At 31.1% G+C, this 16,751-nt stretch overlaps 1 protein-coding gene across 1 annotated transcript; it reads left to right on the forward strand.

Annotated features, from left to right (window-relative positions):
* Nucleotides 1-568: 568 nt before the first annotated feature.
* LOC134719056 (uncharacterized) lies at nt 569-7,279 on the forward strand. The gene is made up of 3 exons (XM_063582001.1): nt 569-659; nt 3,506-3,770; nt 4,879-7,279. Exons 2-3 carry the CDS (start codon nt 3,561-3,563, stop codon nt 6,439-6,441), a joined length of 1,773 nt encoding a protein of 590 aa, XP_063438071.1. The 5' UTR covers nt 569-659; nt 3,506-3,560; the 3' UTR covers nt 6,442-7,279.
* Nucleotides 7,280-16,751: the final 9,472 nt, after the last annotated feature.

A 16,751-nucleotide genomic window follows, 5' to 3' on the forward strand; every position in this document is an offset into this window, starting at 1 on the left:
ACCAAAATAAGCAATCTTTAATGACCTGACAACAGTATCGTAACTATATCCCTTCTTGATAAGTCTATTTAAAGGTTTTGTAAGATATCTCATATAGTCGGTTAAAGAGCTCACCAGAGCTCATGTTTAGTTTGTTATTGTGTATATATATGCCGACTCTAAATAAAATTTACTTACTTACTTACTCCTTTGAAGGTTCCAGTATGGCAAGCCGGCCACTTTACTATTTATTCTAACTTCAAGATATCTAATAAACTTTATAAGATATCTCATATAGTTTATAAGATATCTTGATAGTTTATAAGATATCTCATAAAGAAAATTATATGAGATATCTTATAAACTATATGAGAAACTATATAAGATATCTTAAAAATAAAGTGTATACATAAGATATCTTATAAAGTTTATAAGATATCTCATAAAAACTGGATTATTTAAGATATCTTATATTTTATTTTAAATATCTTATATATCATATGAGATATCTTATATATTATATGAGACATTTTGAAGTTAGAATAAATAGTAAAACGGCTTGCCATTTACCAGATTTAACTTCGTTTCAGAAACAAAAATCTGTAATATTATAAACACAAGAACTTTCCAAGATGGTCACTTTCGAAGAAAACTTCACGTCAAATATTTAACATCTGAAGGTAAATCACGATTAATCTCACCTAGATACACTTAAAACTACTGAAATACTATAAGGATCAGGTTTGGAAATGAAGCACTTTATGTGTATGATGCTAGTTGTCCAAAGATGGGCAATTATCGACACACCCTTTCCCCTTTTTGCAGACAGCTCTTCGTCACGTTAGTGATGATGATCTGTGATCTGACAAGTAATAATCATAAGTGTTAATGGAAAACTGGATTTATAAGAAGGAGATCACTATAAAGATTTAGAATTTAGATCTTCATTAGGCAGTCTAATTAGTAAAATAGTTGGAACTCTTACTTATAGTTACTAAATTAGGCAGTGTTTTCTCCACTTTTTTAGAATTTGGATGGCATTCGGGTCCTTTCACCCTCATATGTCCGCAACCATTCTTGTTCGGACCTTTCCACTTTCAGACCTTACAACTTTGCACCTAAAGTCCGCGTTCTTCCTTTTGCACCGTTTTGCGTAATTGCCGTAATAGAGAGAGGATAGGACCTTTATTGGGACTCCGGGATCGGACCAGTGTTAATAAGCTAGGGATTTCGGGATGAGGGGAATTATTTTTTCCAATTTCGGGATTTCAGGATTTTCCTGTTTTTAAAGTCAGGATTGCGGGATCAGGACCCCTCCTATTCCCCCTCATTATATTGGTATTGTCAGGGATTTGTATCCTTCCGTAGTCTCAAATCGGTCATCTTGTTTGTTCATTTGGACTTTGTTATTGTACTTATCACACAGTAAAACTCCGCATTGACATCACTACGCTAATACCAGCGCTCAAAATTACTTTTTTTCTACTCTTCTAAATAAAAAAACAGTTCTCAAGATATTTTTTCATTGTTATTAAAAAAATCAGTACATAAATACCAATTTTGTAATCGGTTTTTCCAACCTGACTAGAATGCCTAAAAACATTTCAAAACTTCTCAAAACATGAGAGATGCGAATGTGTACTGTAAAAAAATATGGAAGACTATCAACAACAGACCTGATACCATTTGCAAGCCTCTTGTAGTTTAATTTAGAATCTGGAGCCATACCCCTAAAATCTCACTCTGACACTTATATTCTTGTTCCACCTTTTTCAATTTTCCACCCTTCTTTTGCACCCTGGGTACACAGTTACATTTGCATTTGTTGTCAAGCATGTGACTTTTTACCCACAAGGGAGACATATCAATCCTACATTCTGTTTTCTTGTTTCTTAAAATATCCTGGACTTCCATCAAACCAGCTTGTTTATGATCAATCATATTAACCCTTTCACCGATAGCTGCCCAGACAGAAGCTACTCTGAGAAGATGGCTTCCCTGGATACTATTTCTCAAGTGGGAGGTCTTCATAATAAATGTCAATAAAAACTTGTCTGTAGTTATTTGTGTCTTTATTTCATTCACTAACAACATGTTCACAGTTTTGTTCATGATTTGATGATTTTTTCTTCATAAAATATTCAAATTTTCAAACATTCAGCATTATCTAGACTAGGTAAAATTCTCAAAATTCTGCTCTTTGACCACAAATCGTTATTTATACCCAAAACAGCAAAATTTTGAAAAAATTAATGAGGCTGTACAAATTCCTTACACTGATGAACGATGTCCATTCCAAGTGTTTTGTATATGAAACGACATTTTATGTCAAAAAAGTATACTAGTTTGGCTTCAATTCTTTCATATTTAAAAAAAAAAAAATGTTCCTTCATGTCAAATTCTTGTAAATTTTCATAAATTTCCTCTAATTGTGACACAGTTTTCAACAAAGTGAAGCGCCATGTTTACACTTTCATCCTGGTATTCAACAAAGAAAGATAACTCATGTTTGCACTGTTTTTAGCTGGAAATATAAAAGAGCTTTTCCGATCCCAGTAAAACGGGACTCCGGTAAAACAGGACTCATTGTTAGCTGTCTGAAGTTTGAATCGTATCATGACTGAAGTACAAGATAACGTCATAAGTAAACGATGTTAGATTTACAACAATGGTTTATTCCATCATTAAGCCAATATTTCCATTAAGTAATTAATCAGTTAATTATTAGCTCAAATAGTTTTTTCCATGCTGAGATTTCTGATTACCCTTGCATATGGTTTGTTATTTTTAATTATTCAGAAATGGATAAACAACAATGTAAATATATTATAATAATAATTTATATTTCTTATCATGCTTATTGATTACAACTCATTATCATAATTACATTCTCACTGTTAAACACAGCTTGTAACTTGTATTAGAACCTTATTAAAACTGAATAATTTTACAAATTAGTTCATTTAAACATGCATAATCTGTACATGCATGACATGTGCTGTTAGAAAAAAATCAAAAAAAATCAATTTAACTACATGTATTTGAATTGCTTTATTTTTCTGAGAGAGTTTTTATCACATGGAATCCTGATGATGCACTTATCATGCTTATTTATATACCTTGTCTCTGTAGTAACTTTTAGTGTATTTATGGATGTACAGTTAAGTCAAGGAACAATGAGCAATGATCAGTTCGAGCACATGAATGCATAAGACCCCAAAGAAAAGAAAAAATAGATTTCAACCATGTGGGTTAACTGGGTTAAACTGTCTTCAACAATAGCCAAGGTTGTATATATTAATATATATGTCTGTCATATATGTTGAAACTCTAAATCATATCTGAAAAGTCTAGAAAAGTTGTAAAATAAATTAAACAGATAAATTTCAATCTGCCATATGCACCTAATTACCTTAGTTTAAGGACATACAAAACATGGAAGACTACCAACAACTAACATAAGAACTGAACATCAGCATGAATAAAACAAATTATCAATGTTCTTCAATATATTATACCATTGTAGGTAACAGAGAAGTTTTCTAGCTTCATTTTCGCCTTTCGATACTAAGTAGATCACCATGGCTGACGATGCAGGACACAAGGCCATGTTGTATTTCTTGGAGATATTGATGAATAGCGCAACACCCTATACCATCAGTCAGTTAGCAGGGCGCTTTGGAAGTCGTAACTTTACACCAGACATGCGACAATGTGCAGGTGGGAATGAAGCTGGTTTAAAGAAATTCCTACAAAAATATCCATCTTTATTTGCAGTGAATGGAAATTTAGTAAGTTTTGGCATATGTATATAGTATTTATATGTACAAATGTAGTAAACCTGTTACCTTTACTCGATTAGGTAGATTTTTAAGGAAGGATAAATATTCTGTTTCTTTATTTATTTTCAGTTAAATTTTGAAATGACTTGTCTAAATGTAGCTTCTATTAAAATATTGATAACTATTCCTGTTTTAGTGTTTTCTATAATATGAAAATAAGTGCAGTATTGTTGTTAAAGGACAATTATACAATAGAATGAAACAAATAGTACAAAAGAAAAAAAACATTATATAAATAACACGTAGCTGAGAGGGTGATAGAGCAGATTGTTACCCCAAGAAAACATTGACAATGTCTTTTCGAGGGGTAACAATCTGCTCTATCACCCTCTCAGATATGTGTTATTTACTTTATTATACTGAATGTTCTGTTATTAATGTCGATTAAATTTTAAATTCAAAGTAAACTATTACATCTTGTACATAACCATCCATATTTAATAAAGCGCACACTTGATCAAACGTCTCCGTGAAGGGTAATAGAGTATTTAACATAGGATAGAGTTGTATTTAATAAAGCGCACACTTGATCAAGCGTCTCTGTGAAGGGTGATAGAGTATTTGTCATAGGATAGAGTCGTGTTTAATAAAGTGCACGCTTGATCAAGCGTCTCCATGAAGGGTAACACAGTAAATTGACACCCTTGTATTAGCCAATCAAAATTTTGCATTTTGACATGAAGTATAATAATAGTATTTAAAATATGTACATGATAATGACAGGCAAAATAGAAAAAAAATGGAGCAGTTCAGTTGTCTTTCTTGTACTAAATATGTTGATGGAAATCAACACATACCTGGACTGAACCATTACAAATAGCTTATGATATCATTTAAATCACCAAGTATTCAAGACAACACAGAAACTTATTGTTATATGCAGGTACAGGAAATCAAATTTAACATGTTTAATAGTATAATTGCTGTTGACGTGCATGCTTTTATAAACCTTCCGTATTTAATAATTGTGAACAGGAAATTTAGAATGGAATAAAATGCATATATATTTTGTATCCTTGATTGAATATTGACTTATAACTTTGGTATTGTGTTTCAGGTTAGTTTGAATGACGGAAGTAACGATCTTGGAAAGTCTAATTTTCGAGAAAGCAGCCCTGCATCATCAAATCCCCAAGAAGTATCTACTGAAACTGAAGCAGTTCAGTATTTTCGCAGCAAAATGCTCAAAAAAGGAGAACAATGGATGCCCACAGCAAGTCTAGCTGGACATTTATCACAAGCACCTCCTGATATCAGAGAATGTGTTGGCCCACAGAATGAGTTCAAACAGTGGATACTAAGGCATCCACTGATATTTGAAATTAAAGGCGACATGGTCGGCCTGAAAGACAATATTACATACAGTGCTGTGAACCCTAATGCCGAGCCATTTCTTGAAGACAGTGCCTTAACCTCTCGTTTTAACCTAGAAAGAGATCAATTATTATTACAGAGTACACCTAAATTAAAGAAAAGGCCTAAATCATTGGATATGTTGGAACCTAGGTCCCCACTGATGTCACCAAGATCACCCGCCATAAAAAGTGCAATGACTCCAGGTAGTGCAAAGTCAGGACCAACAGAAATGACAGCTAACCAGTACAAAGCTGTCATGTTTATTAAAGGCATAATAGAAAAGAAAGGGGATATGAAATTAAGCAGTTTAACTGGACATTTTAGTCAAGCTCCTGAAAGTTTAAGAAATACAATTGGATGGACAAAACAAGATTTAGAAAAATTTCTACTCTCACATGCAAATATATTTGTTGTAGCAGATGATGAGACAGTTTCTGTAATTAAAAATGCTCGTCTAAATGTTTTCATCACAGGCAGCAGACCACAAGCAAGTCCAAAACCAACTGTTACTGGCAGGAAAGGCCGTATTTATCATGTTGCAAAACTCTGGGGTATCATCGATCTTGGACGGCATGAACATGTATTCATCGATCGGTCAATATTTGGGAAACACATTGACGATTTGAACAAATTGCTGCACGTTGGAGAAATGTGCTGCTTTGATGCAATTCCTGCTCCTAAAGGCAGTCGTGCAAGATGGCGAGCAATAAAAATATGGAAAGAGCATGAATCCATTGAGGACTTGATTGAGAAGGTGGCTACACAATTACAGTTACCATTGGATGGTATACCATTTAAAGAGCCTCCAAGTCCTCTTACAAACATTGATGAAGAGATGCGACAAATAATTCCCGAACTGAATGACAGTACTATTGCATGCACCCCTGTCAGTGTTGGGGGTGTCAATTATGCTTTTGGAGATGCAGCACCAAGTGGAGCAGGAATTGTTCCAGTCTGGAATTTCAAACATGCTGAATTGGCAGGTCTAAGAGATGTTGAGGATTTAGATCTAAGTGATGAGGGAGAATCTCCAAGTTTATCCATGGTAGCAGAGCGTTATTACATGAACCGTTCAGTGCTAGGAGACAGTCCCCGAGATGATGAGGATGAAAGCTCAACTAAGGAAAATAATGGTACAGTAAATGGTGAAGTTGGAAAGGATGGAAAATCAGAAAATACTCAGAAGAAAACATCAGAAATGGGATGTCAAACTATTGTAACAGGGGAGGTTCTAGCAACTCAGCTGTTTCATGAAGAATTTTAAGAGTTCTTCATTTTATGCAATATTTGTCAATAGTCAAGACTTGTTTTAAATGGTTTTGTGAAAGAACATATATTAAGCAATGTTTTATGATTGTTATGCTAGTAACACTCTATTGAATGGAGGTTTCCACCTTAATGACTTTATAAGGGAACTTCTGAAGTTCATATCTTACTATTGATTACTTGTATATATATTTATCTGTGTTCTTTCACAAAATCTGCCTTGTTTTAGGGATTGTTCTAAATATGCAATATCTTATGAACATATGCACATGCAAGACAGAAAAAAAATAACACCTCTGATTAATGTTTACAAAATGTGATGATTTGATTTTGGAACCAAATATATATCTATGATGGTGCCATCTCATTTATATTTTGAAAAGATGTTGCATTTTTGGAAATTCCTGCATCAAAATTGAGTGGGAACTGTGAAATAGTAATTGCTTCTGTGGATTTAGAATAATTTGTGATTGCTTTGGTTGATTTAGATGAAGATTATGATAGCATGTGTGGATTTAGATTAAGTTTGTGATTGCTTCAGTGGACGTAGATAAGTTTTTGGTTAGGTTTTGTGACTGAATTATTAGTTACCAGTTATTTTCTTGGACAGTACTTCAGTCTGAGTCAGTGAGGAATGTGTCATTTCTAACGGTATGCTTTATGATTTTGCCAATTTGATTTTGACTTAAATGTGTATAACTTACTGCCATATTGAAAGTATAGTGCTTATGAAAGGTCACTACAAATATAAAAGGTCACTACAAAATGTACAATTTCATTTAAAATTTATCTGTCCTGTAGTTTTCTTATAGATCTGATGATAGTAACAGTTTCAACTAATATTTTTTTACACAACACTGCAAACTTAAAACATAGTAATTATAATTTCTGCAATTATTGCAAGGTGTTTGTTTATCCGTTATATATGAAAAGGAAAAGTTCTTTAAATTATTTGGAAATTTATTTTGATATCTTTCAAAAAAATTAAATAGCAGGTAATGTAATATTTAAAATAATAGATGGATGCAATAATTTATTTTAATTTTTATTCAAAATTTATTTTAATTTTTATTCAAAATTTATTTTAATTTTTATTCAAAATTTATTATTTATTAAAGTGACTTTGTTTTTTGTGCTGGACATATTTATTATTATTAGTAGTACCTAAGTATATGCAATGAGATTTTTAATTTAACCATATTTATTATTGTGTAAATGGAATATATTTTATATAAGATATTTATATTTGTGTATTTTTTAATCTTTGGTTTATTGGGAAACTTCATTTTATTATGTAATCGGGTTTTAAAACCAAAGAACAGAGATATGCAGAAAGGTAAAGATGAAATTTCTTCTGAAAAAGCAAGTTTGATGGAAGTTGATTTTTGCATATTTTGTTTTATAATAGATATCTGCATATCACATGTATAAAGAAAATCATGGTTAAATTGTCATAATTTTTTAAGATAATGTTTGCCTATAAAATTTGTTCTTTTCCTCTTAATAGAAAATTTTATTGACAAATGATTTTATCAAATTTTTCAATTTTTGTCAAATTTAACTTTGCAATGCAATTTGTATTTGATTTTATATTTATGATTAAAAATGCAATTTGCAATATTTGTCAACCTTTAATACAAATGTCAAGTATATTCTATTTCTTTTAGTCTTCCTACTTGTGTTTTATGCTCAGGTTACTGTCATCATGTCAGTTTCTACGAAATTAAGGAGCAAATAATTGTTAATTAACATAGTTATAATTGTTAACAAAACGTTACATATCCATTTCAGATATCAGTATTATCATGTCATTTCTACGTACATTTTACTGCTATGATTCGTATAGCATTTTGTAATTGTCTGTCTGTCTGTGTTCAAGTAAACACAATTCTTGTTGGAATTAGTCAAATTTGCATTGAGTGTGAATTTTGTGATGTATTAGTTTTGGTAACATTTTATTTAAGTTCATCTACAGCATAATTTCTGTTTGGAAAAATAGTATGTATCTTTTCTGTACATCAAGCATGTTCATTTTGTGTGTTAGTTCAAAATGTACACAACAGAAACAAACATTGACTATTAATACCTAAGCCTTTAAATTTCTTTGTGTAATTTTTGTGTTTTTAGTTTCAGCATGTATGTATGTAAATGCTATAGGGGTCATGGTAGTAAGATAAAATTTCGATATTTTTCGGCTTAGATAGAATGGTCTATCATTTTCGTATTATACAATGTAACAATTTTTCGATTCTGTTTGAAACAGAAATATTATACTAGTCATATAATTTTATCTGATTTTTGTTTTTAAGAAAAAAATGACCAAAATATTTTATTTTATTTTGTTTAAGAATGTCATGCTTACGAATTTAGAGGTAATTTTATATTAAAGAGTCATGACAATCTGTTTTATTCATGTTTGAGAAAAAACAGTTTTCAACATCTTTTTCTTGATAATGTTATGAAATTTGCCAATGAAAACTTCCATCTTTATTTGAGACTGCAAGAAGTACCGATAGTTTTGAATTACCATGAAAAGAAGATGCGGTGGTAATATAAGACCCTGTGAACTTACAGGTCTTAATTTGTCGATCTGGCCTTTCATGGGCCAGAATTTATTATTTGCTGGAAAATGACAACTAAATTCATAAGCATTACATTCTTCCTTATTTTTAATTTACTGAAAAACCATTGTTCCATGACTTGTTGCTTCTTTAATTTTATGTTTTTTATTTAGATTTGTTATGTTTTTTTTATTTTGTTTGTGATAAAATGTTATTAATATATTCACAATTATCTGTCTATATTTGATTAAAAAGATTACAACAAAAACAAAAATATAAATGATGAAAGACAACAAAAAATAAATTTGTGGGTAAAAAACCCTCATTTTTCAATCTATTTTTATTAAGAAGCATTTTATTACAAATTTCATCCCTTTAATTTTCCATACTACTCTTGTTATGATATTAATTAAAACATTTGTTCCAAAATAGGGCATAAACTTCATTCCTTAAACACATTAGAATTGTTTGAATTATTTGTTTATGAGGTAAAGAATTTCATTTTTTTTTTATTTGTTCAGAATTTATGAAACAAGTTTCACTGCAATACTATTTTCATGTTTGCACTGTGCGAATGATACCTTTTGAAAACCGTTTTCAAGATTTTACGACCATTATATCTCCAAAGGTTTAGTGGATTTAAAACCTAATCCCCACAGTTTTATTTATATCTAATTGTGTGTTAATTACATAAATGTCGGTGCTGAGAGTTTGTAAATCCCATTTTGTTGATATACCTCAAACCTATTGTGTTTAGCTGAGTTTGTAAAGCATTACTGCTGTTGCAGATATTTTTTTTATCATCACCATTTCATATTTTGTGTTGATATTTTGCATAATCACCCAATATTGTAAGAATTTAGAGTCTTGAAGAATGATAGGGTTTTTTCATCAATTATATATTTTTATGAATAAAAAAGCCATCTTTAAAATAAAAATTTGGTTGTGAAACTTTTTTTATAAAATTGGTTTGTGCTAACAAGGTTAAACTTTAAATATTTAGAAATAATTTACCCTATTTAATACTAATATATAATATTCTAAGGTATAATAAAACTTTATTTTTGTGCATGTAACCAAATTTTTATATCATAACCAACTTTAAAGTTGTATTTGTGTCTAGTTACATCATATTTTTTATTTTTTGTATAAAAAGTTGTAAATTTCTTGGCTCATACAGTGTTTTGTGAAAATTGTTAGAGTAGGTATATTTGCAATTTAAAAAATCCTGATATTAAGTAACCACAGATTGTTGTCAGAAGTTTCCAAAGTGTTGCACTATACTTTTTATCATTGACTTCAACACATGAGTATTTTTTCTTTGGCTGCGTTTTTTTTCACACCTTTTGTCATTTTAAGGAATATATCTATTTCAAACAGAATAAACCTATAAAATAAAATGTTTTCTCTTTGTATTTATTATCCTTTTAGTCACACCAATTGATTTATATGACCCAATGTAAAAAAAAGATGTGGTTTGATTAGACACCTCAACACAAGAGACCATATGACACAACAATTAATAACTATAGGGCCTTCAACAATAAGCAAAGCTCATACCACATAGTCAGCTAAAAGAGGCCCAAAAAATAACAATTGTAAAACAATTCAAACTAGCTATATAAAGTAAACAAACAGCCTAATTAATGTACAAAAAAATAAACAAAAAACAAATATATAACACAGCAACAAACAACAACCAGTAAACTACAGGCTCCTGATCTGTGATAGGTGCCAACATTCTTTAACCTGGGACAGTGATGTAACAGTACAACATAGAACATACTATAAAAACAATAAGTTGAAAAAGGTTTAGCTCATCCGATACAAATACATCTTAAAAGACACAAGAGTGGACATGGATGGGTACTTATACATCCCACAACAAAAAGACACAAAGAACAGATTTGAGAGAAGCTATTTCAAAGCCTTTCATGTGAATAATCAGAATTTCTCGCATATGAATTATTTGAGAACTAAATAGAGTTTAGGAGTCCTTGCAAGGTCTACACCTCCATATAGCAGGGTTCATCTTACCTATAAACCATAACCTAATTTTCATGGTTCATTGGTTAATAAGATACTTAACTTATATTGTATTACTTAAACTATATTTTGTGTTTAAAATGAATTTAAAATGTTCAGATCTTTCTAGCAGGTAGAGGGTTATTTGACCTTGACCTATCTTTCATGGTTCATTGATCAATGTCAAGGTCTATTTCTGATTCTATAAAACAAAGACTTACCAAGGCCATTGGTTATTGGCATCCACATATTGGTCCATGCAATTCTAATAAATTAAAGTACATGTTTTCAAAACTAACAAGAATGCATGTGTTGTCATGCTAAGCATATCCATAAATATAATTTAAAACATTGAAAAAGGAAGAAAGTGTCTGACAGATACAAAAAGCACATACCTTACAAATCATCACTGTTGAGCTGAAGTCATTCTGTTCAATAGTATTGGAGAAATCTGCGATGAAAATTATTACCTTTGATCATCATATTAGAATTTTCAAAATATTGGTAACAGGAAGAACTGTAGGTATCTGATGGATCCTACTAGAGGTCAAAGATTGCAACTTGTCAATGTGGAGTTGCTGACCAGATGAGTTATACTGATTTAATGAGTAGGGGTATAGTATGAGCATCATGAAACCAAATATGAATAAAAAAATAGAGTTCCCAAGTTGAGCATATTTATTTTTCCATGGGGCATAACTCTTTTAGAACCAGGTGCTCTGCAGTGCACAGCTTTATACGACCGCAGTGGTCGTACCTTGAACAGTTGGGGCAAATTTGGTCACAATAATAAAGCTAGATACTGTCGGAATTTGGATTGTGATAAAAATTTTGACATAATATAGGTTTTTGTCACAAAATAAATGTGGTCAAAAACCTAAGAAATCTATTGCACAATACAGTGGAATTGAAAATTTCTTCTTAAAATTTTAGAAAATTTGAAATTTGAAAAAAAAGAAAGAAAAGAATCCCTTAAAAAATCTGTAACCCCCTCCACCAACTTATTAAAACCCCCTTGAAGCAATAACTCTTAAACTCAATCCCATCTTTTCCTTTGTAGTATGGAACCTTGTAGAACAATTTCAGAGCAATCCATACACTTAAACACAAGTTGTTGTCTGGGAACTAGAAACTTGCTATTTTTTTAGCCCCTAATTCCTACATATTTTGAACAATTGACCCACAACTTAATCCCAGCTTCCCTTTAAGGCTTTGTTATATGGAACATAATGCAGTACAATTTCAGAGGGATCCATACAATAAAACACAAGATATAGTCTGGAAACTAAAACTAGAGGCTCTCAAGAGCCTGTGTGGCTCACCTTGGTTCTATGTGCATATTAAACAATGGACAAAGATAAATTCATGACAAAATTGTGTTTGTAGATCTTTCTTTACTGAACATTCTTGTTGCTACGATTATCTCTATCTTTAATGAACTTGAACCAGTAATTACAGTTGAAAATATTTTCTAAAAATTTACAAAAAATTATGAAAATTGTTAAAAATTGAAAATAAAGGGCAATAACTCCTTAAGGGGTCAATTAACAATTTTGGTCATGTTGACTTATTTGTTGATCTTATTTTGCTGAACATTATTGCTGATTACAGTTTATCTCTATCTATAAGAATATTCAAGATAAAATCCAAAATCTGCAAAATTTCCCTAAATTTACTAATTCGGGGGCAACAACCCAACAACTGGTTGTCAAATTTGTCTGAAAATTTCAGGGCAGATAGATGTTGACCTGATAAACAAATTCACCTCGCGTCAGATTTGCTCTAAATGCTTTGTTTTTAGAGATATAAGCCAAAATCTACATTTCACCCCTGTGTACTATTTTTAGCCATGGCAGCCAGCCTGGTTGGTTGGCCGGGTCACGCAACACATTTTTAAACTAGATACCTTATGATCATTGTGGCCAAGTTGGGTTCAATTTGGCGTAGTGGTTTCAGAGGAGAAGATTTTTCTAAAAGAATATTATTTTTTTTTAAAAATGGTTAAAAATTGTCTATAAAGGGAAATAACTCCTCAAGAGGTCAACTGCCAATTTTGGTCATGTTGCCTAATTTATAGATCTTACTTTGCTGAACATTATTGCTGTTTACAGTTTATCTCTATCTATAACTAGAGGCTCTTAAGAGCCTGTGTCGCTCACCTTGGTCTATGTGAATATTAAACAGAGGAAGCAGATGGATTCATGACAAAATTGTGTTTTGGTGATGGTGCTGTGTTTGTACATCTTACTTTACTGAATATTCTTGCTGCTTACAATTATCTCTATCTTTAATGAAGTTAGCCCAGTATTTTCAGTGGAAAATGTTAGTAAAAATTACAAATTTTATGAAAATTGTTAAAAAATGACTATAAGGGGCAATAACTCCTTAGGGGGACAATTGACCATTCGAGTCAGGATGACTTATTTGTAAATCTTACTTTGCTGAACATTATTGCTGTTTACAGTTTATCTTTGACAATAATAATATTCAAGATAATAACCAAAAATGGTAAAATTTCCTTAAAATTACAAATTCAGGGGGAGCAACCCAACAAAGGGTTGTCCAGTTCATCTGAAAATTTCAAGACAAATAAATCTTGACCTGATAAATAATTTTACCACTTGTCAGATGTGCTCTAAATGCTTCATTTTTTTCAGTTATAAGCAATGCTTTGGTTTTTGAGTTATAAGCCAAAAACTGCATTTAACCACTATGTTCTATTTTTAGCGGTGGTGGCCATCTTGGTTGGAAGGCGGGGTCACCGGACACATTTTTTACTGGATACCCCAAAGATGATTATGGCTGAATTTGGATTAATTTGGCCCAATAATTTCAGAGGAGAAGATTTTTGTAAAAGATTAATAAGATTTACGAAAAATGGTAAAAAAAATTACTATAAGGGGCAATAACTCCTAAAGGGGTCAACTGACCATTTCAGTCGTGTTGACTTATTTGTAAATCTTACTTTGCCGAACATTATTGCTGTTTACAGTTTATCTCTATCTATAATAATATTCAAGATAATAATCAAAAACAGTAAAATTTCCTTGAAATTACTAATTTAGGGGCAGCAACCCCAAATTCATCTGAAAGTTCCAGAGCAGATAGATCTTGACCTGATAAACATTTTGACCCCAGTCAGATTTGCTCTATATGCTTTGGTTTTTGAGTTAAAAGCCAAAAACTGCATTTTATCCCTATGTTCTATTTTTAGCCATGACAGCCATCTTGGTAGGTTGGCCATGCCACACATTTTTTTAAAACTAGATACCCCATTGATAATTGTGGCCAAGTTTGAATAAAATTGGCCCAGTAGTTTCAGAGATTTTTGTAAAAGTTTACAGACGACAAACACCAAGTGATGAGAAAAGCTCACTTGACCTTTCAGGTCAGGTGAGCTAACAATGCTTGTTTTTGGCACCTTTAATCCTAAACTTTGGTCCAATAACCCCTACAATGAATCCAAACCTTCTACTTGTGGTTTAAAACATTGTGGTACAATTTTAGAGCAATTCAAATACTTATACAAAAGTTATCATCCTGAAACTAGAAAAAATGCTTGTTTATACGAGACCCTTTTTTGCCCTTTAATCCTAAACTTTGACCCAATAACCGTTAATATGAATCCAAACCTTCTACTTGTGGTTTTAAACATTGTGGTACATTTTCAGAGCAATTGAAATACTTATACACAAGTTATTATCCTGAAACTAGAATATGCTTCTTTTGGGCCCAAATTCCTGAAAGGTAGGGATCCCAACCTTCCTTTTGTGATGTTGAACTTCTATAAAAAATTTATAAAGATCTATTTACTTAAACTAAAGTTATTTAATGGAAACCAATGTGCCTTTGGACGACATCGACAACATAATAGCATTAGATGACGCAAATTGTTTTTGCAGTCGTATGTAAGGCAATCGTCCCACCATTAAAAAACTTGTCTAAGATATTGCTAGTATTAGCCTATTGTATAAGTTTTATAAAAATCTGGCAAGAATTGTACCAATGAGAGTGCTATCAAGGCCAAAGCAACTAGAATGTACTAAAGATTGGACAGCAATAAACCAAAAATAACAAAAAAGGTGCCAAAACATGCTAAGGAACACCTGTGTCAGGAAAGATAACTTAGAATTTACAAATTTACATAATAAGAAAATTGTCAAGTCTCAATAAAGTATTTCATATTTTTTATTTCATACCTCTACATGTATAATTTTATTCTTCTAAACTTGTTTTTCTCCCACATCTATTATAGTAATAACTTTTCTATCATTCACTTATAAATATTTCACTATTAGAAATTAAAAAAATACAATAATAAATATAAAATTGTAAAACAAAAAAACACTTGCATAACAATAAATTGGTTTATAACAACTGTAATGCTATTTTAAGTTTACCCTTAAAAAATCAAGAACAAATATTCAAACATCATTTTTATACTGGAATGAAAATGTTCAAGTAAAAATACCCAACTAGCATATCTCTATAAAATATTTTTTGGATATTTGTGTGAATGGGCCATATTTAGATATTTGTGTGCATGGGCCAAATATACATATAATTACACAGAGGCAGACCAAGTACAATGTCATTTACTTTTAATTTCTGATCCAAATAAATAAATGCTAACATAAAAGAAAAAGTTTACAAAATAAATACAGATGATAATATAAAAACAAATAGTTAACTACCTAATTCTTTTTGTTTGATTAAATACTTTTGACTGAAGGCAGCTTTAATAATCAATTTATATTAAATCATAAAAAAATTTGCAATTAAAAGGAAAACTGGGTTTGAGCAAATAAATTCTGAATAGGAATAATTGCAGACAGTGGCTCTTAGAGCTAGAACAAATAAATTAAAGAAACACAACATCTTTTCAAGATGTATCTGAAAACAAGAGGCTCTCAAGAGCCTGAATCGCTCACCTTAATTTTTTTGGTTAAATCTCTCATCAATGATTATTTTGGCTTTTCAATTTATTCAAATGTTCTTTGAATCGTCCTATTTTCTTCAAAAGCAAAAAAAAAAATCATTTTCTTCTATGTTCTTTTTTAGCCATAGGAGCTATGTTTCTTGACATACAAGGAAATAAAATATAAAATTTATACTAGATACTCTGAAACTCATTTAGCCTAAGTTTGGCTGAAATTGATACAGCAGTTTCAAAGGAGAAGATTTTTTAAAGTAAGTCAACATGAACAAATTGTGAAAAAAGTCTTTAAAGGGCAATAACTCCTTAAGGGGTCAATTGACAATTTTGGTCAAATTGACTTATTTGTAGATTCTTCCTATATCTACTTACTTTGCTTAACATTTTTGCTATTAATAGTTTATCTGTATCTATAATAATATTCAAAATAATAACCAAAAACGTCAAAATTTCTTTAAAATCATCAATTCAGGGGCATTATACCTGCAAAACCAGTTAGGGCTGTTCCAGAAAATACTATGTCCCCCCCAGGAACGGCACTTTTTTTTAACCCCCACCACCCACAGAAATAAAATTTAATTAGAACAGCACTCCCTTTGCATTTTGGTATTTCAAATACAACCACCCACATAATATTTAAATTGTGCTGATCATTTTTGCTGTTTACAGTCTATCTTTATCTATAATAATATTCAAGATAATGACCAAAAACTGCAAAATTTCCTTAAAATTACCAATTAAGTGGCAGCAACCCAACAATGGGTTGTCTGATTCATCTGAAAATTT

This window comes from Mytilus trossulus, chromosome 1 (genome assembly GCF_036588685.1).
Source record: "Mytilus trossulus isolate FHL-02 chromosome 1, PNRI_Mtr1.1.1.hap1, whole genome shotgun sequence".
Classification (NCBI taxonomy): Eukaryota; Metazoa; Mollusca; class Bivalvia; order Mytilida; family Mytilidae; genus Mytilus; species Mytilus trossulus.

Excerpts from the sequence above, each read along its gene's own strand:
- LOC134719056 (XM_063582001.1), top strand. The coding sequence starts at position 3,561 with ATGGCTGACGATGCAGGACACAAGGCCATGTTGTATTTCTTGGAGATA. Across the intron at positions 3,771-4,878 it reads TTGCAGTGAATGGAAATTTA|GTTAGTTTGAATGACGGAAG; the intron begins GTAAGTTTTGGC and ends ATTGTGTTTCAG.